Raw genomic sequence first — 26,676 nt, 5'->3', positions numbered from 1 at the left:
AACACAAGTGAAAACACACACATGCATTAGGGTACACTATGTGTTAGCGTACACCTATAACTGGCATGACCCACCCTATAAGTCCCTAGCAGATAATACGGCAGGGATATTGAAACTACCTGTAAGATCATAGTACATTATAGTGCGTGTAAGTTTAGAGACCAGCAGCATTTGTTGCACTTGCATGTGTGCACCGCTGAGTGCCTGAGATAATTTTAAAAGTAGTCCTCTTCTGCAGCACTGCAAATGTAAAATGGGCCCAAACTCGACTTTGGTGGGCAAGTAAAAAGTGACAATATACATTGTTCTTACATAATGGGTACCCCAGGGTCTCCCAGGGGTGAGGAGATCATACAATTATAACCAGGGTCCTTTTAAAAGATGGTTTATATGCCCAGGGGATACAGAACATGAACATTTCGCTTCTCCCATTGTAGTAAAGTCCCTCCCAAAATCGACTTTGGTGCTATGAGAACTGTGGATTGAGGCTCCACATTATTTTTACACAATTGGACCCCCAAAGTATCACCTAGGTGTCCCAGGGGTGGGGGGGGCATGTAACTATAAGCAGGGCCTGTATGAATGAATGAAAATGTTTATTGCACCGTTACTTAAAACCATTTGCAATGTATCTGGCATCAATAATAATGAAAAAAGCCACAATTCCGAAAAATCCTTCACAGTATATCTTACATCTAAAAAGTTCACATAAAATTCTAACTGGTTACATTTAAGAGGAAAAACTGTTATATAAACACATTGTGACAGAGTTCGATTAGGATCAAGTCTGTTTTCTATTTATTGGCTTGCTGCTATTCAAGACTCCTTTGGTGTTATCAGTACCTTCTTCTTCACTAAATCTGGTACGCAGATTATCCATATATCTCCAAAATCTGGCCAAGTCTGTCATTACGGTGGAGAATAGAACCAAAACTGCTTCTTTCACTGTCCAAACTCTTTTGCATAGCCACATTGGCTTTAGAAGTATCTGACGACACTGTGACAGGCCGGGACAGAAGCACATCAAGTGCAACGGGGAATCTGTTTTAAAATTGCAAATTCTACAGTTGGTTATACGATCAAGGGATTTGTATCCGGGATTTAATTATTTGATTGAAAGGGGCACTAGTATGGCCCACATAATGTTTTATCAGGGCCTTCCTCCCTAATGCTTGTCTTGTATAGGGCTGTGTTTTATGCTCCATATATGTTGAGATCAGCCCAGAATTACCTCCCTTCTCGTAACGTGCCAGGTCAGTTTTACGTGACAGCTGGTAGAATGGTTTGTTAATTGCATTTTTAATAGCCAGGTAGTTTATGTCCTCTTGACCCCAATTTTGTATTGACAGGTCCAACGTTTCCACTGCTTTCTGCATATTGATTTGCCATGGGTTGGTTGTCCTTTCATAGATTGGTTTTAGCATGTTTTTCATGCTTTCAACGGGGGCTTCAACCCTTGGTAATTCTATTTCACCTGCATGCCCAGGCATTCTTTGTTTTGTTGCACCAGACCAAACTCCAGGAGAATCAGGCTATTACGAGTGTATTTTGTACACCCAGCATTGTGCTTTTTCTAATGTAGTGTCCATTTTGCCAGGAAATGCCTGCTGTGCATAACCTGCTATTGCCCTTATTTTAGATTGTAGTACCTTTCTGATTGGCACTGTTGCTGGACTTTGCATTTTCTCGTGTAGTTTGCACAGAGCGTAAAATGTCGACTGTATTTAGGAGTTCACGTTATATAAATGTAAAATCGCTTTTCCAGAATCGCTGAGCCAAGCACCAGGATAATTATAGGATTTTTTAGTACAGAGTATCTCACTGCCCATGTTCCATTTAAGCAGTGCTTTTTTCGCACAACACCCAAAGATCATTAATTTGGTCTTGTGGGAGTGTATTATTAGTTAGTAAGAGGGCCTGTATAAAAGATGTGTTATATGCCCTGGTGATGGAGAAATTGCACATTTCACTTTCCCAATTGCAGATACCTAGCCCCTTAGCATAACATGGAAATAGTTTATGGATGCATAAATATTGCTAGGAATTGAATAAATATCATTCAAATACTCAGAAAAATGGTATTGATATATCCAGCAATACGTCATTGATAAATGTATCCTAAACTGTACAGAAAAGAAGTTATAGGAGTTTCTGGTCTTTAAGCCGAAATTCATCCTTCCTGCAGTCTTCCCTGATTGGTCAGAGTTAACAGGATTAGTAAGGCTGCTTTGATGAAGTGATAAGTGGCTATCCAGGGGAGAGGCTTTCTGTCGGAGGAGCTCTGCAAATCATGAATGCCAGAGCAGGGGTCATAAAGTATGAGGCTTCACAGGAGGAACAGCAAAGGCAGGTCTGTCTACCCCCATCCCCTCTGACCCAGTCATTTGACAAGTTTAGGGAAGGAACTGCAGATATTTGGGGGTGAAGAGCTATGGAAATGAGCCACACTGGAGGTTGGTTTAGCTAGTTCTTGCTCATCATACATTTTGGAGGAATGGTGCTTTCTGGGACAAGAATATGCCACACTTTGGAGGAAGTTATCACACTCTGGAGTGTTGCCTTGTACCTCATTGGACGGGAGTGATCTCCTGTTTCACCCCAGAGAACACTGAGTAAATATGTTGAGAGGTGCAGAGCTTCTGAGATCTGCTGCTTGAAACTAAGAGAAGACAAAGGATTGCCATGCTGGAAACTTGATTTGCACCACCAGGCCCTGCATTCTGGCTGACTGCACCTACTGCACTATCTGATCCTACAGCCCTGTGGATGTACCTTGCTTCAAAAGGATTAAAAAGGGGACTCCCTGCAAGCTACAAGGTAACTGAGCACCCCCTGCACCTTCACCACCAAGAGTCCGCTGCCTGGAATGAGTCCAGTGGACCTTTAAGGGTTTTGTCCAGGTGGACTGTGGGAATTGTGGTCCCAACCTTTCAAGGACCATCTTGAAGCTTCCAAATGCATGGATTGTGCTTTGCACCCTTTAGACCCTCAAGAGGAACTTCAGGAAGAAGTTCAAGAAGTTTGGAGACACTTTGGAAAAAAGCTCCATACAGCGACCGACTCAACGTCGAGACAATGGCCGGCCACCTTCAACCGTGACCCGGTCCGGATTCCAGGCTCGTCCCGCTGAAGAGCTGTGGAGGTACGACTTCCAGAGTTCGACTGGGAGCTCCCTGAAAGTCAAGTCGGTGAACCTTCTTCGAATCCGGAGTAGTGAGAGCATCAAGGTGTTGTAATTTAGCAGCGATTAGGTTAAGCATTAGAAGAAGACATCTTGTATTTAGAGACTATCTTGTCCGTTGTGTGGAATTCATTTTGTATTTCTGTCAGCCATTTTGTTTGCCATGTGCTCTGTCCTGCCTCCCTGTTAACTGCTCTTGAAATCTGCCTAGAGACGAGATATATTTAGCCTCTTATGCTTTGCACATACTCAGTTGAGCTTACAGCTGTCCCCAACTTGTAACTGTCAGGATGTGTCCACCAGAATTAGCTAACTGTCAGCCTCACCCACTTGTTGCTTGCACACTCTCTGTATCACCGTATATGTATTTGAAACCAGCATTCTGTACCTTGTACCTCCTTCATTTGAGCCCCTGTGTGGGTATAAAAGGACCAAGCTCCTTCCAGTCAGTGTGCTACCTCATACACTACCGAAGGGTGTTGTGTGAATGTAGTTCCACCTCATGAGGTTTAATAAACGTTGTCTTTTCTATTCCAGTTTCTGTGCCAACTTCTTCCTATTGGGCTGAGGACTCTGTGCAGAGAAGGGAGAACCCCTAGCACTGGTAGGCCTTGCTGAGGCTCACCACCACAGAGGAACCTCGGAAGGAAAAGCTCCAGAAAAGTTTCTAAGTCCGACGGTAAAATTTTGACCGGGCTCTGTGAAGCGCGACAAGATGTTCCAGAGTGGAGCTATAGGCATCTAAGCTCTTTAAAATGGCAGTTCTTTAACTCAAATCCTCGGTTGTTTACATTGGATTTCTGTCATTTTGGTGTCATTTTAAAGGTACAAATATTTCCTATGTTTATAAATTGGTGTGTGATTTTCATTGTGTGTTGTGTCTAATTAGTTACTGAATTGGTATTTTTAAATGCTTTACATACCTGTCTCCTAAGTTAAGCCTTCTTGCTCACAGCCAAGTTACCAATGGTTGAGCTTGGGAATAGTTTATTGAGACCTATACTGAGCCCAAGACCATGTTAGTGGCCTTACTGCCAGAGGTAGATGCATATTCACCACTTCTATTAACACACTTTCCAAAAGAGCTGTACGTTCATGAGGTAACTGAGTCTATAATTATTCCTATACTTAACTACTGAGGTTCTGGAGGAATACGTAGCAGGGATCACAACCCAACAGGGGAGGAGATTCTGCTACTGGAAAAAACATTAAGTGTTGAGACCTGCACTGAGACACTCCATTAGGTAAACGTTGTAACGTTAGACCTCATTTCAAATTCCAATAGAGGACACGAATAATCCAAGCAATGCAAATTTGAAGATATCTGCATGTCTGAGATAAATCATGAGATTGAAAACACTAATAGTAGTGAATTTACAGTTTTGATGTAATTTGCACCGTCTTAAATCATACTGTTGTTTAAAACTAGATATGAAATGATTACACCAGCCTGTTTTGTTACATTTAGTTACAGTCAAACATGCAGAAAAATATATTTGAGAAGATTTTAGAAATCTTTGAACTTCTGTTTTGGAAAAGATTACCTCTCTCTCCTTTCTACCATTTGTGTTGCACTTTCCGCATACCACAAAGGTTTTACTTACAGATTGATTGCAACTTAAGGCCAATTCTTAACCAACTACTTCTATGACAATGATACACAGTTTATCACCATTAAATACTATAAAATAGAAAAACAGATACCAAAAATGTGGTTCATAAGAAAAATATAACAAAACATTTGATTTTTTTGTAATCATAAAAGGAATTCATCTTTATATTAACTGACTTTTTGATTCGTAGTAAGCAACACACAACTGCCACAGATGTTCACTTTTTAAACATTATTTATTTCTTTGCAATTTTCTGGGGAAAAAAGCATGCAATAAATCCATTGAAACAATAAAGTAACTATCACAAATCGTACAGGAAAACTGTGTTTCGCAATAGAATCTGTGGTGGTAATTGCTGCATTTTTTTATATGCAAAGGGTATATGCTAAGTATATACAAGAAAATGAAAGCTGATTAAGGTTCAAAATGTAAAGTGATTAAAATGGCAGCGGAATTTCGAGGCACATTTTCTGTAGCATACAATATCAAACATAATTCAACTGTGTATTTACGTCACTAACTGATGATACACATAGGTGCTAATTTCTACTGTAATGGGTATCAAGACATTGAACCCTGGACTAGGTAATCTGACAGTACTGCAGAAAAGTAACACATTTCTTATAAAAGCAAATAAAATGCTGAAAGGAATACGTGGACGGTTTAACGATTGCTGTGAGGGGCTAGGACACAGACACTTTCCTGACATTGGAAGATGTGTATAACTGCACATGGACAAACAAAGATTGTTGTTGGAAACCTGCTGTTTCCAAATCTAGACGTTTTATTGTTACAAACGCAAGCAAGTACAGGTGATGAACACATTCTAATACTACGGTATTATATCCAGCCGCTGAGGTCAGGGCTATTAGAACATTCCAGCCACAGAAGGCTGACTGCAGAAATTAGCATGACTGGCACATACGTAACGTAACCATGGAACGCTGGGGTCGAATGCCAACGGCAGTCACGGGACGCACGCAGCGCCGTCATCTTCTTCAACAGAGCTCTCCATATCCTACCACAAATTTATTATATTGTATTCGACAATGGTTTGCCCAACCCCCAGACTTCCAAAACGGACAAAAAGATTTAGCTAACAGTGCAATTTTTCTGTGAGAAATGCTTAGATCGTGTGGAGAACGAGCTATTACATCATTGGAATGTACACAAGTCAAATGCCAGAGAACTAGGCATAGTTCGTGAGAGTCCAATGCGGGTCTCAGAACCTAAAACACGAGCAGTTTTAAAGAACTGCCCATTGTCCCACCAACGGACTACAATGCAACTACAATGTCTTGCTGAGAAGGCATTTATAAACAATCATGTATTATATGTAAATCCGTGATACGTGACATTCTTGTTTGCAACTAGGAAATAAACATGAATCGCATCACATTTCACTTTTGGAACAACGTAAACAAACTGAGAGCACCACTCAGAATGCTGCTCCCTGTTTTGTAGAAAAGTGCCCCAAAAAAACACCTAAAAAACAAAGGCCAATAATATTGTGAAATATGTTTAGTTTCCAGCATTGACATTAGGACAACTGACACTTTTAGACGCTGCTTGGGTGAAAACACATTGAACAAAAGATTCCATAATCACATCATGAATACAGGTCATAGGATAGATGGAAGAGTTTTCTTTTAATATTTCATACAAAATGATACTCTATGGGTAATTGTCTTTTTTCAAATATAAATGATTTCATATTTTGTGATGGTTGTTTACGTATTTAATGGCAAGGGGCCTATTTTATGGCGTCTATCGATACACCACCCCAATCACAGCTCCAGACAATGCAGAACACTCGTGTTTCTGGGCACAATGTTGTTTTAAATTGTTGCAATTAGAACGAACTCATCATTATGTGCCAACAAAGGCCCCCTTCTGGCAAGCGAGGCGCCATCTCTCTGCCTTTGAATATTTTATCAATCCTGCAGCGTGTCACACCTGTGTCTAACGTGCATTCACTCCCACACAGAAAGGAAACACGCTTCCGCTCCGCACAGACATGATCTCTCCCTTGAAGAGAGCGTCAAATTACTCCTTTTCTATAAGTACTGTCGCACAGTGTGGCTTTCAGTAAACATGGCACAAAACGAGAGCTTTTGCTTTACTGCATCACTTTCTAGCACACATAACTTGTGTAATTTTAATTACAGTAAAGGATGGATAGAATCAAGACGACGTGACATATGTCGCATACTGCGGCTTTGAATGTTCTTTACGGCTTGGAGATGATAGACGTCATGATGATGAATGATTTCGGGAAACGAGCATCCGCCACACACGTCACCCGATTTAGATGTATATTAAAGTGCCCCCGATGACCAGGCGGTCCAGACACTCTGTACAACAGGCAATTAGTTTACTGCTGGTGAAAGTGTTCGTCTATTTCACTGCAACACTTCTTCAGGAAGCTCTGGCTTTCAGCTTCGTCAGTATCATTTCATTCTTACGGCACTCCTGGGGATGAAAGGAATCAAAAATAACTCTTCAAATATAGCAAGCAATTCCACCCAGGCAAACCTCAGAACATGATTTTTACAATGACCAGAGTGAAAATGCCCAAAATGAGTACTACATGAAGAAAACAGTCTTACACCCCCCCCCCCCCCCCACCCCCCACCAAAAAATAATCTCCTTTTATACTGGGAAATGTGAGCAAATTGACCATGGACTTAAAAATATAACACTGGGAAAGTAGCCCATATAATTGCACACTCAAAGGATTGGTCACAGGAAAAGTCAGCAATAAAGCAGACATGCGATAACCCCGGTTATGCCTTGCAGAACAATGTTCATGTAAGATTATGGACATTTGTGATTGTCCCTTCCTTCAAACGTAATGTGGATCTTGAGCCTGCTCTCAAAGTATGCAAAGAATCAGCTATTTTACTTAATTGATTCCTTACTTAGGGGACACATTGCCTCATGAAATTCAGGTTTAGCGCCCTCTCAGATTCATCAAGTAGTGGGCGTTCTGTTAAGGTAAAGTTTTGGGGTATTAACATGTGGGGTCCCCTTGCTCACACATTTGTTGTTCCAGAGGAAACTTGCAAGTTAAGAGCACCTCTTTTCTGATTTCGAAAAGTTCCTTTTTTTGCCCCATCCCTAGAGTTGGTGGATTTTGAAGTGAGGATTTTCCTGGTGGATTTTCCCAAGTTGCTGACTTGCAGTGCTGCTCCTGAGCAAAAGGCATTGTAAGTATTAATACTAATAGGACGGAATGATTCAGGTGATTGAGTGTGTTCTGGTGCGTTATTGAAGTGTGGAGATTTGTGCTGTGTGATGGGTTGATACACTGTGTGTGGTGGTTTTGGTTATGAGATGTTGATTTGGGGGGGCAATTGCTGGTTCGATCATTGTGTACTTTGATGTACTACTCTTATTTATTTTTTGCATCGAAGAAGTTACGAGTTTTATGATTTGGTTGATTTGGCTATCAAATTTGTCAAAATCTAAGATCCTGAGAGATCGCTGTTGAACTTGTCTGAATAAAGGTAGTGTGTTTTGTGAGGTGCAACCTCAAAAGGGATTTTTCTGAATGAACGAGTTTCTTTTCTAAGAGTTTGTGTGCCTAATCTCGGTTGGTATCTTCTGCCACTTGTGCTCAGGAGTAAATACACTAGCCACAGATGGATTGCAGCTGGACAGGAGTCTGCTTTGGTGTGTATTGAGATTTACAAGTGCAGTGAAGGTGATACTCTTGTTAGTTATTTGCAAGATCTGTTTTCCTATTACCTGCTGATTTTCTACTATTTAAATTGGGTTGGTTTGGTTAATTTAGTTTGTGTTCATTAAGAAAGGCTGTGAAATTGTTTTCACATTCATGGAGAAGAACAAGTTACTTACTTTCAGTAATGCTTTATCTGGTTGGGACTCTAACTGCAGATTCCTTACCATAGAATAATCCCCAGGCATCAGACTGGATTCCAAACCTTTTCGAGCAGTACCTCTGTGCATCAGTAGTTGGCATTGTTCGGCTCAGCATCGTCCATGTCGGAAGTGACGTACACTGTGCCTATATAGGTGCCTCCAACCCCCTGACATCAGTTACTTTTCACAGCCTCTCCACTCCAAAAGAGCAGAGCCAGAAAGGTTGTTGATGTACTTGTGTGCAAACACTAAGGATCTCATAGGGGTTACTCTATATGGAGAATTCCGTTTGCAGAGTGGGTAGGATTGGTAAAGAATCAGCGGCGAGACAGTCTCTACCAGATAAAGCATTACACCAAAGGTAAGTAACTTTTTCATCTGGTCGAGGCTTCCACCCGCAAATTCCTTATCTTAGAATACATAGCCAAGCAATACATCTCAAGAGGTGGGTATTTGAGCAGATTTAGACCAAGTAGGCCTGAGGAACCGAACCACAAAGTGCCCATCAAGAAGGGCCAGACTGTACACGCAACAGTGCTTGCTAAACGTGTGCAGTGAAGCCCACATTGCGGCCGGACAGATGTCTATGACAGGGGTTCACAGAGCTAACACTGTGGTCGCAGCCTTAGCTTTGTAGAATGAGCACGCAATCCCTCAGGGGGTTGATTCTTGTGCAGTGGATAGCAGATTTTAATGCAGAGCACTATCCATCACAACATGGTCCGTTTCTGCACGGCCTTTCCGTTCTTAACCCCAACAAAGCCAATGAAGAGTTGATCATCTACTCAGAACTCTCAGTAAAATGAATGTAGAACGACAACACTGTTTTGGGGTCCATGAGGACGAGTCTCTACTCCTCTTTGGATGGGTGAAGCTGGGCAAAGAAGGTAGGCAATGCAATCGAAGACCTGCTTGAAAAGGTGCTACTATTTTCAGTAGGAAAAAAGCACATATTCTGACAGCCTGTTTGTCTGGGTAGAAAGTCCTGTAAGGAGGGTGCACAGACAGTGCTTGCAATTCACTAACCCTCCTGACCGATGTAATGGGCACTAGAAAGGCTGTTTTTATGGTCTGCAGAAGGAGACAATTGTGCAAGGGTTTGAAGGGTGCACACAACGAACACGTTACTTACCTTAGGTAACACCTTGTCCAGTAGTCACTCTATCTAGCCGAATATTCCTTACCTTAGAATTATCACCAGGCGTCAGACTGGATCTGGAAATTTATCCTGACCGGTACCCCTGTATGCGGTAGGTGGCATAGTTTGGCTCCGTGTGGCGCCACCGAAAGTGACGTGCGCCGTGCCTATATAGAAGCCACCCCAGTGCACTGACATTGGTTACTTTTTGTGACTTTCCACGCCAGAAGCGCAGAGCTATGAAGTACACTGACCACTCGTATGGAAAACTAGGGCCCTGAAAGGAGAAAGCCCTGTTCCAAGAAATCAGCTCACAAACCGGGAACGATGGGTGGGTCAGTAAGGAATCTGCAGGTAGATAGAGCCTCTACCAGATAAGGCATTACCGAAGATAAGTTACTTGTTCATTTGCTAGAGACTTCTAGCCACAGTTTCATTAACTAGGAATAGATACCCAACCAATACCTTCACGGAGGTGGGTATGCTGGCCAATTTCACACGGGGAAGTCCTGCAGGACCGAACGGATAAAGTGCCCATCTATATGGACCTGTCTATCTAGGCAGCAGTGTTTGGGAAAAGTGTGCAGGGAAGCCTGGCAGATGTCCAGGACCGGAACTTTGCGTGCTAACGCAGTGGTTGCAGCTTTATCCCTGGTGGAATGAGCACGTAAACCCTCAGGGGGTTGCTTTTTAGCCAATGCATAGTTGATTTTGATACAAAGTACGATCCATCATGAGATGATCCTCTTCTGTATGACCTGTCCTTTCTTTGTTTTCACATACCCCACGAAGAGTTGGTTGTTCACCGGGGACCAGTAGCGGCTCATGTTGGGAGTGCTGTGGGGCGGTGTGGGGGAGGAGCAGGGTGGGGGGGTAGTAAACTATGGAATATGGCCCAACGGAGGTAAGTAAACAAATACATAAATAAAATGAATTTTGTTGCGCGCTCTGCATCGCATTTGGCAATGCAGCGCGCGTAATGAAATTAATTTTATTTATTTGCTTACTTACCTCTGTTCGGCCGGATGCCGTAGTTTACTACCCCCCATCCTGCTCCTCCCCCGCCCCACAGCACTCCCACCGCGAGCCGCTACTGCCGGGGACTCTCCGGTGCCATCAAGATAGAACGACAACTCTCTTTTTGAGCTCTGACAGTGAAGTAGCTCCTCTTCTTTGGAGGGATGAGACAGAGCGTAAAATGTAGTCAGTGATGGATAGGCCTCTGAAATGGAGTGACACCTTTCAGAAGAAAGGAAGCTCTCGCACAAAGCACCAATTTGTCTGGATAGATATTAAGATAAGGAGGCTTGGATGGCGAGGCCTAAAGGTTATTACCACCAGGATGGCCGTCTTGATGGTAAGGAGCCTCAGTGGACAATTGTACAGAGGCACAAAGGGAGCGCACATAAGGAAAGCGAGGACAAGACTGAGGTGCCACTGGGGCATAATAAAGGGAGAAGGTGTAAATAAATGTAAACCTTTCAGAAACCTATTTACAATAGGAGATTTAAAGAAGGATGGCTGATCAGTCAACTGCAGAAAAGCTGAAATGGTGGAAAGATAGCCCTTCAGAATGCCCAGAGCAGGGCCCTGCTGGGCAAGGGAAAGGCAGAAAAGGAGAATCTGACAAGGGGGACAGAAAGGGGATCGATTTGTCTTTCTGCAACCATGCCACAAATTTTTCCAAACAACAGGCATAAACCATCTTAGAGGGTCAACTGGCTGCCAAGATAACATTAAAGACTTCGGGAAGAAGGTCGAAAGTTGTCAACTGACTCTGCTCCCTCTCCACGCAAGAATGGAGAGCATTGACGGGTTTGGGGTGGAGAACCATCCCCTGTTGCTGCGAAAGAGAATCCTCCCAAAGGGTCAGCCTGATCAGAGGACCAATGGTCATGCTCAACAGCTCGTGATATCAGATTCTCCATTGCCAATCTGGAACTAGAAGGATAATTTGGGGCTGGTCGTTCCTGATCTTCTTGAGAACTCTGGGCAGGAGTGGTATGGGTAAAAAGTACTATAGGAGGCCTGACATTCACTCGAGACAAAAAAATCTCAGAGTGAGAGCTGCCTTGGAAACTCCATTGTGCAAAACTGCTCACATTGCACATTCTCGTCAGTGGCGAACAGATCTGACCATAGCTCTTGGCACAGCTGAAAGAGACCTTGCACCACATAATGATGGAGAAGGCATTCATAATACTCGAGGCATCTGCAACTGAGTTTGTCCGCTCTGGAGTTCAGAGAATCCGCCAGACGTTGAACCACCAGTGATATGCCCTGCTGTTCCAGCTATATCCAGTGACACAGGGCCTCTTGACAAATGGTCCACGACCCCCACACCGCCATGTTTGTTACAGTACCACATGGCGATGGTGGTGTCCGTGAACACTTGCACCAGCCTTCCCTGGATGGAGAGTAGAAAGGCTTTCAATGCCAATCGGATCACTCGGAGCACCAACAGGTTGATGTCCGAATTCCTCCGGAGATCAGAGACCTCTGATCTCCACCTCTCCCAGAAGGCCGTCCCATCCCAGGAGTGGCGCATCTGTCACTACTGCCAGATCTGGTTGGGGAAGGGAAAGGGGTCTGCCGCCGACCCAAAAGTGGTTAGTTAACCACCTGCTGCCAACTAAATAGTGGTTTGTTAACCACCACTGCAGATCTTTCGTAGTTCACTCTGAGATCTGGACCATGTCGGAGAGATTCTCCTGATGCTGTGCCCACTGAAACTTCAGGCCCCACTGCGGAGCCTGCAAATGCCAACGTGAATATGTCGCCAGCAAGAGGCCATGAGACCCAGCAGCCTCAGAGTCAGTGTCACAGAAATGCAGGTTAGAGGATGAAACATCGGTATCATGGCCTGAATATTCTAGACTGGCAGTTCGGGAGGATAGATCCGAAACTGCACCATGTCCAGAAAGATCAGATGAAAGGAAGTGTCTGAGAGAGAATCAGGTGTGACTTTGGCACATTGACAGTGAGCCCCAGCGAAGGCAGGAGGTCCGCCGTAATCTGGAGGTCGGAGGTGACAGCCTGGGGTGAGCCCTCCTTCAACAGCTAGTCATCAAGAAAGGGGAAGACTGGCGCCACTGATCTCCGCTGATGAGCTGCAACCACCGCCATCACCTTGGTGAACACCCGAGGGGCACTAGGGAGGCCAAAGGGAACACAGCAAACTGAACGTGCTTGTGGCCCAACATGCACCCCAGGTAACGCCTGAGCACAGGCAGGACAGGTATATGGATATGTGTCCTGCTGGTCCAATGATACTAACCAGTCTCCTGGATCCAGGGCTGATAGGACCTAAGCAAGAATGAGCATTTTGAACTTCTCCTTCTTGAGGAAGAAGTTGAGAGAGCGCAGGATAGGATGAAGGCACCCGTCCTTCTTGGGCAGCAGAAAGTAGTGGGAATAATAACAACCAGGACCCACTTCTAGCATCAGCACTCTCTCTACAGCTCCTTTGGGCAAAAACCTGTCACTTCTTTCTGGAGTAGAGATAGTTGGTCCTCCATCAGCCTTTCGCAAGTAGGTGACATAGGGAAGGGGTAGTGTCGAAGGGGAGGGAGTAGCCCCTTCAGACAATCTGCAAAACCCACTGGTGGGGCCGGTGATGGCGAATACTGCCGCCCACTTGGTGCCCATGATGGCTAATGGACAGACCAGGATGGCTTGGAGGCTGCAGCTGCTGGTGGGATGTGGAATGACTCAACCGCTTGTCACCCGACCCACAGGGCCGGTAGGTACCGCATCCACGACCATGCAGAGATTAGAAACCTTGCGTGCCATGGTGGCTGTGCGGATAAGGACGGGGCTGTATGCCCCTTCTGTGGCTACGAAAAGGAGCGAAAGCTGGATTAAGGATGACGAGGCACAATGGAAAGGTGCAAAGAGCTAACTGTAGCCCTACTGCCCTTAGAGCGCCCCAGCGCCAAATTCACCTTGACTCTCAAGAGACAGGAGCTCTCAAGTGGCATGTACATGAGTGATGTTTAGACATCCCCAGAAAAGCCAATTGTCCTCAACCAGGCGCGGCATCGCAGGGCCACTGTCGACAAAACCGCTCTGCCAGGTGAATCAGTGGTGTCTAGTCTATATCTAATGGTGAATGCAGCTGCATCCCTCCTGTCTGCAACAGCCTGGGGACGCCTAAACGTCTGTTTGTGTACCGGGAGAGGAGAAGGACCTACGGACCCCTGGAGCTGACCTGTTGCCCTTTATCCCCTTGGATACCGCTGCTCCCGTCACTGCTCGCCGCACCCACTTCGCGGGTGCCGCTTCGCGGGTGCCGCTTCGCGGGTGCCGCTTCGCGGATTGCAGCGAGGGGCCAGGTCCAAAGGCTGTTGGCTGAGTTAGGAGGCGGCAAGGAGGAGGGCGTGCACAAACAAGGACTCGAAAGAACAGGAGTCCCTGCGCCGTCCAGGTGCGCACGGCCGCGCCGTCCAGGTGCGCACGGCCGCGCCCCCTGGGAGACACGCCCTCCGCCCACAACTGCCACAACTTAACAGACTACTTGACGCACAGCGGGACGCGTACGGGACGCCGAGCGAAGCCCGAGCAAAGGGCGGGCAGTCTGTGGCAGTCAGTGGCTGACAGAGACTGGGCTGGGCCAGGTCCCCAACATCTTCTATACTGGCCCTGAAAGGTACTGTGACACTGTTAGAGGGCAAAACATCAATTATGTCCACTCGCTCTGGGAAACCGCTCAGAGCTGTAGGAGAAGGGGTTTGGGAAACCCAATGATAGGCACCATGGATAGATTTATAACTAGAGTAGCGGTTGTCATAGAGAAGGAGATTGCGATGACGGGACGTCGCCTCTCCGGGGATCTTTTACCAGCCAGACGATCCTCTCTTGGCCCTGCGGCTAAAGTCTTGTCACCTCCCACAGTTAGAGCTCTATCCCCACTCATTGTAGAAGTGCCTGAGCATCCCCGGTTATCCGAAATAGGTGGAAGTATTGACAGGTTAGAGAGTTTAGTAGTACAGTTAACACCAGGTGTTGCTAGCGATGAGACTGAGGGAGGGTGTGTCTCACCTTTATCTTCCCCTGTTACTAGTCAAAATTCCCCGTTGCCAGACTCTGTTCCTCCTGTGGCCACCTCAGTGCCTTGCGTGTTTCAGGGTGCTTCGAAACGTGCCAAGAGGAAAAGAGTTGTGAGCACACGCAAAGGAAGTCACCCCTTAATGTACAAGCGCTTCAGGAAGCAAGGGTCAAGGGCCACGGGTGAAAAAACAGGTATTGGCCAGAGTCCGGAGCACTTGGACGGGTCGGGAGAGCCCCTGTCCCAGGAAAAGGGTCTTGATACTAATGATAAGCTATCCTCAATCCAAGTCCCAGTCTGCCTGGACCATTTCATCAACGCGCTCAATCACTCTTTGACACCGCTCATAGACCAAATTAAGAGGGTGGAGGCCAGAGTAAATAGTCTTGAGCAGTCGACTCTTGACAACTTTTTTTCACTCAAAACTCTGATCAAACAGCAGACTAGAAACAGTCAGGACCCCACAAGTGGCAAATTGGGAAAAGGAGCGGCTGTTGCAGCTGCTCCGCTACAGGATTCAGTCACGCTAAAGAAGGTGCCTTCAACAGTACCAAGTGAGGCACCTTCTTCAATCAATATTGCACCATCAAAGTCTAAACCAGGCCCTGGCCCGCAATCTAATCCACCACAAGGGAACTCCACTAACGTCCCCAAAACCCATAAGATAGCAACGCAACCAAAGGCTCCAGTGGGCGGGCAAAATCCTAACTCCAAACGTAAGCAAGTACCCCCGAATAGTGCTAAGACCAAGGGAGATGGGGCAGCTCTGCTAGTTAAACCTGCCGAAACCCACTCGGCAGCACATGCCTCAGCTGTACCCGCTTGAAGAAATTTCCCCGCATTCCTTGTACCGACCTCCCCCCGGATTGCCACCCCTATGTAGTTGTACTGGTTAAAGTCCCACCCCTGAAAGATAACCAACCAGAGACCCACCAGGCCTTAAAAAATAAATGCCTCCACTGGCTAAAAACAAATAGACTGCTCCCTGCGGGCGTTGATGGACTAATTCTCGGTGTCCGCAGGGTGAGCTGGGTTGGCAAGAATAAGAAGCAGCTGGAGGGGGACTGCGTCATTATTAACTTCCAGGATAATAGAGTGGCCGGATTGATATGCAGTCAAGACAAAATGGTGGGGGGCACTGGAGTTAGTGCAGTGGACCGGACTTATTTCTATCCGCGGGATCAAAACCATGCCATCCTTAGGCCTGTGTTGGGGGAAACAAGCAAGGGTGCTATCGGTGGAATGTACACCATGTTTGAGCCCTTTCCCTATCCACAGACTAGGTGGCTCGGCCAAAACTGCGGCCCTATGAGCCACTGACTTGAGGTAACGGGAGGCTTAGATAGGGGGGAAATGGGTGAGTCCCTATACGATACAGCAATGTCACCTACCTCTTCCCCCCTAATGAAACCCAATCTATACCACTGGTTAATTTGGACCCTTCAGGGGACTCAGCTTCTAATGGTCATTGGGGAGCATTGCCAGGTACAGATAGGGCGGCTCCATGCCAAGAAATAGTTTCCCGTTGCGCTCCTGCTGTGAAGGACCAAGTCTTAAAGGTCTTCAGCTGGAACGTTGCAGGAATAACTAGAAAATTGGCACTGCCCGACTGGACTGCGTTAGTGGAAGAGTATTCCATATGCATCTTCCAGGAGACGTGGAGTAGGGAGCCAGTACACAGGGTGGGGTACTCCGCTTATGCCATCCCAGCTGTCTGCCCAGACTCGGGCAGAGGACGACCTTCGGGGGGACTTATCTGGGTAGCTTCATCCCTAAACTGTAGGGTAGTGGAAACTAAGACCAATAGCCCAGATATACTTAATATCACATTGAAGGATGCCAGGGGTCGGGTTGTTTTGAATATATTCAATGTTTACGCCCGTGGCACTAAGGGAGGGAGGCAGTCTACCACAATTGCTCTGTTGGAGGACTTGTTAGGGGCAACGCCATACAAGCCTGCAGCTTGGTTGCAGGTGACGTAAATTGTACGTTCGAGCCCTTGGGCTCGGATGTTACCCAGGACCAGGACGAGGAGGATAGTAGGAGGGGGATACCTGTCCTAGAGCGGCCTCCGATCAAAAAATGGTCAGAGGTGGCACTGCAGCTAAACGCCCTTAGCATAGAGTACGGTCTGAGGGCCCTAAATGGAAGGACAAACTCGGACAGGGGGGGCGCCCATACATATAATAGGCCTAACCACACATCAAGAATCGATTACATCCTGCTTGATGTGTGCTTATGGAATTCAGTGAGGGACATGGTAATACTACCTTCAGTTGAAAGTGACCATAATCTGTTGTCCCTCACTTTAGTCCCCTGGTGGTCTGTTAGTAGTGGGGGTCCTGTATCTAGCCCCACAGTTGACTTAGGTGAGGCGGAGGTATCCCTTTGCGGTAGACGCTTGAAGTGGTCAAAACTTCTCCTGTCTGCCGGAAAACTTGAGGCTGTGATCTAATTACTGGCTCTAGCCCAGCTGAATCTAGGCACAATCGAAGGGGGCTTGGGGGAGGTATGTGAAGTATTTTGTGGATTAACCAGGGCCTTGACAAATTTGTTTACTGTGTGTAAGAGGCATGGCGGGGCGAAAGAAAAGGCCAACAAAAGAGACGGTTGGTACACCCACAACTGTAGGGAGGCGAAAAAAACCTAGTAGAGGCAGTTAAAGCAAAATCCCAAGCCAGGACAAGGGAGGCTAGGAAGGTCTATGCCAAGTCGATCCAGATAGCAAAGAAGGAATGGGAGGAGAAACTCTGGGCGGACTTGTTGGTTGCTAGTAAAGACAAAGATGCTAGGGGGTTCTGGAAATTGATAGGCTCCCGTAGTAGACCTGACGATACTTTGAGAACTTGTACCATCCCACCCCAGAACTGGCTTCGTCATTTCGGGGCCTTATACTCAGCGATAGAAGGGCCCCTTAATGAGCCAGCTCTATTTCCCTTCTCTATGGAGGATAGCTCTTTTGGCCTGTTCACACCCCGGGAGGTTGAGAATGCCATCAAAACCGTGGTCCCACTGAAAGCTGCTGGCCCGGATGGGCTTCCAGGGGATCTACTGCGGGCCTACCCATCTGATTGAGGCCAAATGATTTCGGCCCTCTTGAATGCCATCTTGGAGGGCGGCCCGATCCCAGAGTCGTGGAGAGGGGCAGTGGTAAGTCCCCATATACAAAAAGGGAAGTAGAGACATTCCAGGGAATTATAGGCCAATAAGCCTGATTGATTCTACACAAAAAGTTGCTGGAAAAGTCATTTTGGGGAGAATCCTCCAATGGGTGGACGAGAATCAAGTTCTATCGGACTTCCAAGCTGGCTTTCGCTCAGGAACAGGCACAATTGAGCAGGTTTTTAGGCTAACACTACTTCACTGGAAGGTGATGGAACTGGGCAAGGGCAGTCTCTATTTGGCCTTCATTGACTTGAAGACTGCCTTTGACCTAGTTCCCAGGGAAGAACTCTGGAGGGTTCTCCACCGTTTGGGCCTGCCCCCGTACATTCTGTTTCTTCTTATGAAACTCCACACAAACAATTTCGCCCAGGTTCGCTGGGGGAGGAATGGCGAAACAACAGATAGGATCCCTGTTTGTAGGGGTGTCAGACTGGGTTGCGTGTTAGCTCCCACACTTTTTTCCCTATATGTAAATGGTGTGGTGGAGCATCTGCTACAGGAACCTGCGGACGCACCCTGTCTGGGAGGTGTGCGGATCCCAACATTATTGTTCGCGGATGACACTCTGCTAATTTCAAAGACCCCCCAGGGGCTCCAGAAGTTGTTGACCCGTTTTCAAGACTTTTGCGTAACCAGAGGGCTGGTGATAAACGTAGAAAAAACGAAATATCTGATACTACGTCCACCAAGGAAATTAGGTCGCCCTCCCACCTTGTACTCAGTCCCTCTGGAGAAAGTGACCGAATTTGACTATTTGGGTCTACGCCTAAACGAGAAAATGAGCTGGCCTTCACACATCGACAAGATGGTCCTCTGTCACAAAAGGGTAGGGGGTGCCTTACTCAAGGAATATCTATTGACTGATACCTCTCCTCTTATAGTCTGTGGTGTTTCTAAATTTTTAAAGCGTTCTTGGTTGATTCGTTGCAATAGATTGACTATATCGATTTAATTCCTTTTTAGCTAATTTATCTTAGGGAATTCCCTACATTTTACCTTTTTTAACTGTATGACATACTTGTATTTTTTGCTAAATGTTGTTTTTAATGTATGTTATGCTTGTAAGATATCTTTGCATATCGAATAAAGCTTTCAACCAACCTGCAACAGCCTGGGAGAGCACAAGTCGGGCCTCCTCCTGGACCGCTGGCAGCACCTGCGCAACCATACCCCAGAGAGTGTGGGGCTAGCAGCCCAAAAGTCATGTGGTGTTCACTGACTGCAATGCCCGGCTGGTGGAAGAAAAAAAATATTTCCTTAATTGTCCAGCCTCTTGGATTCCTGATCTGGCAGAGTGGTTGGGAATTTGCCAGGATTTACATGTGGAGTAGAGGCTAGGACCACCAAGCTCTCCGGGTTAGGTTGTCCTGTAAGAAATTTGGAGTCCCCTGGAGCGGGCAGTGGGCCATTGTCCTATTCACAGGAGTCCCTATGTTGGGCTATCACCAGGTCCCAAGCAGGACATCAGTAAGTGCTTTGTTGAATTGAAGAAGTGGTTCTGAAGGGGACATTTCCGGTGGAAGCACTTCTGTCAAGACATTAATCTTGACTGCTACCAAGGACAAACTAAGATCCCGGACCTCAGCTGCCCTCTGCACCACAATAATAAATGAAGCTCCCTCCTCGTTGGCCCCAACGGGGGGGGGACGACACTCCAGTATCTGGAGAAGTGTCAAGTCCACTGGTTTGACCCAGATTCTCACACCAGTTCAAAGATTCATAATGCTGGTATTCTTCAAGGTCCAGTGACCCCCCCCCCCCCCCCCCCCCCCCCAGTGTCCCCGGGGGCTCGTTCCTCCTGCATGCTGGCCTTCGCCATTAAGTAATGAGAAGGTGGGCACATGTGGGAGGGGAACCACCCACGAACCCCTTGCCAACGATGCATTACCTCATGGGGACTGGTAGCCACCTAACTAAATGGCTTACTGCTAGCATCAGAACAGGGAGAGCGGTCACACTGTCGCCTCTCAGGACGAAGTGGGAAGGTGATATAGGAAGGCCGCTAAGGGACAAGGAATGGGAACGTATCATCCAATTCCCCAAAAAGGTAGCCAGAAACCCCAAGTTCAAGTTCATCCAGCTGATGCTACTACACAGAGCCTACTTAACGCCACACCGCATACATGCAATGTTCCCTAATGCTGCAGACGCATGCCCCCGATGCGCCACGGATGACGCATCACTGGTACACATGTTGTGGAACTGCCCCAAACTGGGTTACTACTGGACCACTATTAATGAGCTGCTCAAAGGAGCAGGCGCTTTGCCACGAACGCTCACTCTAGAATATGCACTCCTGGGACTGGGACCAACGACACGTACAAGGAGTGTGACAACACGTTTTACTGACATGGCCTTATTGCTAGCAAAACGAGCAATCACGATGAGGTGGAAATCACCAAGACCGCCTGATCCTGATTTATGGAAAGCGGAAGTGACACGTTGGGGCAAAGCGGAGGGTGAAGCACTGCAGCGAGAGGAACGTAGAGGCCTTAGGAAAACACCGATTTCACTGGACTGGTTTGCCATAATGGGGATGTTTGAAGCAGGGGACGACGGGGATTCTACTGATTTGATACACATGCATTAAACTGCGTCCTGCCATTATTGAGCTTTCATGTACCGTTCCCAAATGTGGTGCACTAGACAATGGTACGGGAGATCCCGTACTGTTCATGCTTATACCCCTGTCTGACTGTATGGAATGATACCACTGGGAAAACTGGAATATGGGTGCAGCCAAAGTACAACCTGATATTTACGCGCATACAATAGGAGTGTCGGGAGGGATTGTTGAGGGAGGAGGGAGGGATTATTTTGGTTCTTGCAGGGTTTGAACACTTACTCAGAGGGACAGAAAAAAATCAAAATGTAATTTGTAACTGTTATTACCAAGCAAATGTGAGCATGTCTCATTCTGATTCTGTGATACGATAACGACTCTGTATTTTTGCTCTGATCACTATGCTAATAAACAGATTTAAAAAAAAAAAAGGTCCAGTGACCCCTCCAATTCTTCCCGGAGTCCTAGCCCATAGAAATAGGGCTCAGGCACTGGACTGGAAGGCATGGCCCCAGTTGGCGTAGGACGATGCCCCTACAGCTCTGTGTTGGGGATGCAAATATGGATGTTGCCGCTGGCGCTGCTGGGAACATTGGCCTTCGGATCCACATCTAAAGGTGCAAAAAAAAAAAAGGAAGGAACTGATGTGAATGCTTAGGCTGCACCTATATGCGGTTCCACTCACCACTTCTGAAGTGGAACGATGCTGGCATGGAGCTGTATGATCAGTAATCACAACAAAAATCCCTCTGCCCAAAGCGAATACGTAAAGAGCTAAACAGTCATTGATAGATAGAAAGCAGCCCGACTGTCCTGACCTTCCCAATTATGATATAAACAACATAGTAGGCTAACAAGTCACATTTATTTATTTGGTTTTATCAAAATGATGAACATGGTGAATATAAAAGTTCCAAAAGCATCCAAAGCCACACACACACGACCGCTCAGTCAACATAACTCAGACACATACCCAAACAACCTCTTGCATACTGTTAATTCAAACAAACACTCTACATCAAGACAAACACAATTTAAATATGTATACACAAATAGTTACAAAATCTTTCTGTCAGATAGGGGCATACAGGAATTAAAACATACAATTGAAAAGAATCCATAACAGTCTCTAAAGGTCCCATGGTACATTGAGCATACAGTTCATCATCCAAATGCTTTCTCAAAAGGGTAGATGAAAACAGAAAAGCTAAGATCAGCTCCAGCGCCGACGCATGTTTCGGTGTCTAACCCGGCTATGGGTCACACCTTCTTCAGGGCACAGGGGTCAAGTGGGAGACAAACAGGGTGATGCGCCTTGAACAACAGAACATAGTCATGGAATGATGTACTGTGTGGATAACACAGAGCAACGAGTCCCACACTAGGATCCGAGGATATTCGAGTCAATTAGGCGTCTCAGTAGAGAAGGTCCAAACTGTGAGAGCAAAGGGTCAGAAGGAGCTTTAACGGTCCGAGGGAACCCGACCAGGGGGACTCTTGCCAGTAGTAGGCCACAAGTCAGGACCCTAATGCAATGGGCCCGATGAGTAAGATCGATATGATATACCAGGTTAGAGCGTTGCAGAAGCGGTGGGGGCTGTGTGCCAAGGGATCAGCGCCACCGGTCAGCGGATAAGCAAGGCTCTGTCGTCCTCTGAAGGACACAGCAGGATAAGCACTGTAATGTATGCAATTTCGGTCTATGCCACATCACTCTACACACATTCCCTCTACGCCACTACACTATGCGCTATTCCACTCCTCGCCACTCCCATCTACACCATTGGTGTATGGCACTCCACTGTTCGCCACTACCCTCTACACTACTCCACTCTACTACAGTCAACTCTATGCCACTCCACTCTACCTTATTCCACTGTATGCCACTCCACTGTATGCCAATCCACAGTATGGCACTCCACTGTATGTTATTACGTTCTACGCCCCACCAATTCCTGCCACTCTACTATACGCTATTCCAGAGTACACCACTCTACTCTATGGTACTCCACTATATGCCACTACACTCTACAGCACTCTATACACCACTCCAGTCTATGGCTGTCCAATATATGCTAACCACTGTACCACACTGCACTACCCTCTACACCACTCCACGCCACACAACTCAACTGTACACAACTCCTCTATACGCCACTCCAGTCTACGCCACTCCACTATACACTATTACTCCATACACCACTCCACTCTATGCCACTCCACGCCACTCCATTGTAAGCCACTTCACTCTAAGCTTTTCCGCTGTATGCCACTACACTGTGTGCAACTCCACTTCACGTGACTCTACTGTATGTCACTACACTCCAAGCTGTTCCACTGTACACCACTCCACTTTTGCTATTCCACTGTACGCCACTCCACTTCACTCTACACTATTGAACTGTATGCAATTTCACTCAACACCACTACTCTCAATTCTATTTCACTCAAAATCACTCCACTCTTTATTATTCCACTGTACACTATCAGACTGTACACCACTCCAGCCTATACCACTCCATTGTACACCACTCCACGGCACTCCACAGTACACTATTCCACTGTACACCACTCCACTCTACACTATTACATTGTACGCCACTCCACTCTATGCTATTCCACTCTACACTACTGCACTGTTCGTCACTCCACTCTTCATCATTCCTCTCTACAGTACTCCACTGTACGCAATCCCACTTTATGCCACTCCACTGTACGCAATTACACTCACCACTATGACACTCTACACCATTCCACCCTACGCTACGAAACTGTATGGCACTCCATTGTACCAAACTCCACTCTAACCCAATTAACTGTACGCTACTCCCCTGTACGCAACAACACTGCAGCTGTTCCATTGTACGCTACTCCACTGTACCACACTCCACTCTACACCACTAGACTGTACGACACTTCACTCGACGACACAAAACTTTATGATTTGAAATACATTTTTATTGAAAATTGTTACAAAATTACAATTCGATGAGAAAATCAAAGGTTAAACCTTTGTTATAGTTAGAAAAACTCTATTAATTCTTTCTATATAAAGCAAGCTTAAGCTACACAAACATTACAAATTGTAAAGGTATTGTTATACCTTAAAATTATAATTTAAGTACCACCTACAAATATCTATTACTTAATGTATTCTTTAGACGCAGACCAAACTTAAACTACACAAAAATTAGAAATTCTAAAGTTATACTTATGACTTTAATTTATAATTTACACACAGCTTCAAATCATTTGCACTCACACACCTCCATACACACTGTATTCAACTCAGTAGCTACACTGTATTACATATAACTCGCCACCCTACCATGCACTGTTTTCACACAAATGAGGTGATTTGTGATGTCATAAGTTATATTGTAAATGCTATTATTTTAGATGCTATAAGTTATATAACATAAAAGAGTTTAAGAAGTGCATGGAGAAGGCGCCTGTCAGTCTGACTTACAATTCAGTTTATTGAAAGTAAACCCCCACTGAGGAATACAATGCCTAATATGTGAAAACAGCTACACAGCAGGTTCGAAGATAATAAAAGATCTTTCTTGAAAGGCCTGTTCACAAAAGTTAATAAAGGAACACATAATGTAAACACCTTATATACAGCTGAAAACAGGGGATTGAAAGATAGCATACCCACAAGTGTTTGAAAAGTAAGGTGCAAGTCTTACATTTCAGGCTATGGCATTTAGTTGAAAAAATACTTTGAAACTCACCTCTTTAAATTCTTTCACCGTTTTAAAGTAAAGTCGCTGCTTTTCTAGCAATTCCAAATACTCATCATTTAACTGATCCCGTCTCATTTTATTTTCCTGTTTCTTTTTTTCCATCTGTTGGAATTTTTTATTTATATTTTAAAAATTCAACCAGATAAAATATAACAAATGACAGAAGAACAAATAGCTTTCTTTCCAAATGTAGAGTTAAGGTATGCCAAGTCAAAATATTCTGGTGATATACATTTACATACTAATAAATAACACATTCAAATAAAACACTCTAAAGCAGAGCATTAAGGACAATCCAAAAGAAACATTTCAGTTAAAAAACAATCCTGCATGGCATAGAGTTGTAGTCTAATATGTTTAAAAAACAATGATAGTTGTTTTTGTTACATATATTGAGAAACAAAATATCACTTTTGAAAGGAACTTAAACTTTCAACCCATATTGCCAGATTCTTTCATCGAATCACAGAGTAGGCAGGACTAGTTACTGTTATAATTCTACAAAAAAATATATGATATCGTTGGCCTGGCATTCTTGACCAACCTTCTCCTTAGTACTTATCATGCATACCTAAACAAAGGGTCCAATGGAACAGTATTCTGTGTACAAATAGAACAAACAGACAAAACTCACTTGGGGTGGAAAAGAGGCGTGCTTATATGAAAGGGCCTGTGATTACATGCACTAAAGTTAATACAGCCATTGAGATGTCATGATTTTCTAAACTAGCAACTTTTTTGTTACATTTTCTGCAAAGAGATGGTAAAAACAGAAGGAAAAGGAGCTGATAACAACATGGGTTCATGATAGGATGGATAACAAATTCTCCAAATGCCAATCACTAAAATGGCATCAGGATATTGTGTACAAAATGCAGGGGCAAGCTTCTGATTGATTTATGGTGTTAAAAGGTAGTTCATTTCCAAGCACAAGTTTTTCTAGCTTTTTTCTACTTGAGATTATCGAATTTCATTCTCCTTGTATTTCAATGGACAACTAAACTTAACTATAAATGCAGTAATATGCTTTACGAATACCGTCACTCACTTTCTTTAAGTGTGCTGAAAGTAACAACAACAAAAAACCCAAAACGTATTCTCCATCATAGTAAGTTTTTAAATAATATGAAATAAAAGAAAGGACACACTGACTATCAAAGATAGTATTCAAAAAGCTGTTCCTCTTTGCTTTCATGTTAGCCACTACGTGTTCACCTGTGCTATGGAAGCTGCCTCCCCCAACCTGCCTCATGTCATTACTAGAGACTGCATTTTCCAAACCTAGCACGTCAGGCAATTGAGTGTCACTGGATGAGAGAGGTGGAAAGTCTTGATGTTGAGGATGAGATGGTAACGTGAGGTAGTAGCTCCCTACCAACTTCAAATGTATCTTCTCACTAGGACCTCAATATTAAAATAATGTCGAAGAGATGATTGGATTATAGGTTTAAGAATTTTGTTTTCTGTGGCAGTTACTCTTTAAACTTATGAAGTTCTGTATTGAGATAAAAGTACACTTATATAAATGAACAAAACAAAAATAGGATGTGCTGAACTCACCTATGCACAGAAAAGAACACATTCTTCCCTTAATTTGCTCATCAACTGTCACAGATGTTATTTTTAGCTTTTCTGTTATAAATCTAAATCCGCGAATCAGACAATAACAGTACATAACATGGTTGCATACCATGGGATATTATTAATGACATGACAAGCTCATAGGGAAGGCTGGGGGTGGTGAGGAATCTGTAAGAAAATTACACATCCTCCAGAAATATCACTGCCAATGCTGAGTAACTTCTCTTTTGGATGGATAGATCTTCCCATAGGTTTCTCACCTTATGCATGAGCCACATAGCAAAACCTCCCATGGAGGTGGACCTAAGAAGTGTTGATTAACCAAGGAAATCGCAAACCAGTCTTAAAAAAGTACTTATCAATGAGTGCTCGGGTTGTAAAGCAGTAAGGTTTGGCAAAAATATGCAAGGATTACCAACTGGTGGACTTGCAGTTATTAGTCACTGGAAAGCCCCTGAAGCAGCTGTGACCCTAGTGGACTGGGCACAAATGCCCTCCACAGCATTCGTTTTGGCTAAGGTGTAGAAGATATTAATATAAATTATGACCCAATGTGTAATTGTGTGTTTGGTGACCTCCCTGCCCTTCTTAGCTATGGCAAAGCCCACAAAGTGCTGATCATCCACTCAATTATTTTAGTGCGGTCTGAGTAATAGGATGATGCGTGCCTGGGGTTAAGTCTATGCTCCTCTTATTTGGTGGATGAGAAGAAGGAAAGAAGGGTAATGGACGGGCTCACATGAAATGCAGATAT

The 26,676-nt window shown here is 45.1% G+C and overlaps 1 protein-coding gene across 1 annotated transcript in view; it reads right to left on the bottom strand.

Moving 5' to 3' along the window:
- Window positions 1–5,010: 5,010 nt before the first annotated feature.
- The window catches only part of CCDC93 (CCC complex scaffolding subunit CCDC93), a 994,005-nt gene continuing 972,339 nt past the window's right edge, over window positions 5,011–26,676 (bottom strand). The window contains exons 22-23 of the mRNA XM_086957357.1: window positions 24,330–24,443; window positions 5,011–7,266 (exon numbers count right to left, since the gene is read on the bottom strand). Of these exons, the coding sequence (XP_086813483.1) occupies window positions 7,213–7,266; window positions 24,330–24,443 (168 nt within the window). The 3' untranslated portion in view covers window positions 5,011–7,212. The remainder of the gene's footprint in view (window positions 7,267–24,329; window positions 24,444–26,676) is intronic.

Source organism: Lissotriton vulgaris, chromosome 2_1 (genome assembly GCF_964263255.1).
Source record: "Lissotriton vulgaris chromosome 2_1, aLisVul1.2, whole genome shotgun sequence".
Taxonomy (NCBI): Eukaryota; Metazoa; Chordata; class Amphibia; order Caudata; family Salamandridae; genus Lissotriton; species Lissotriton vulgaris.
Note: the sequence above shows the minus strand (reverse complement) of the source record. Positions and strands in the feature narration are given on the sequence as shown.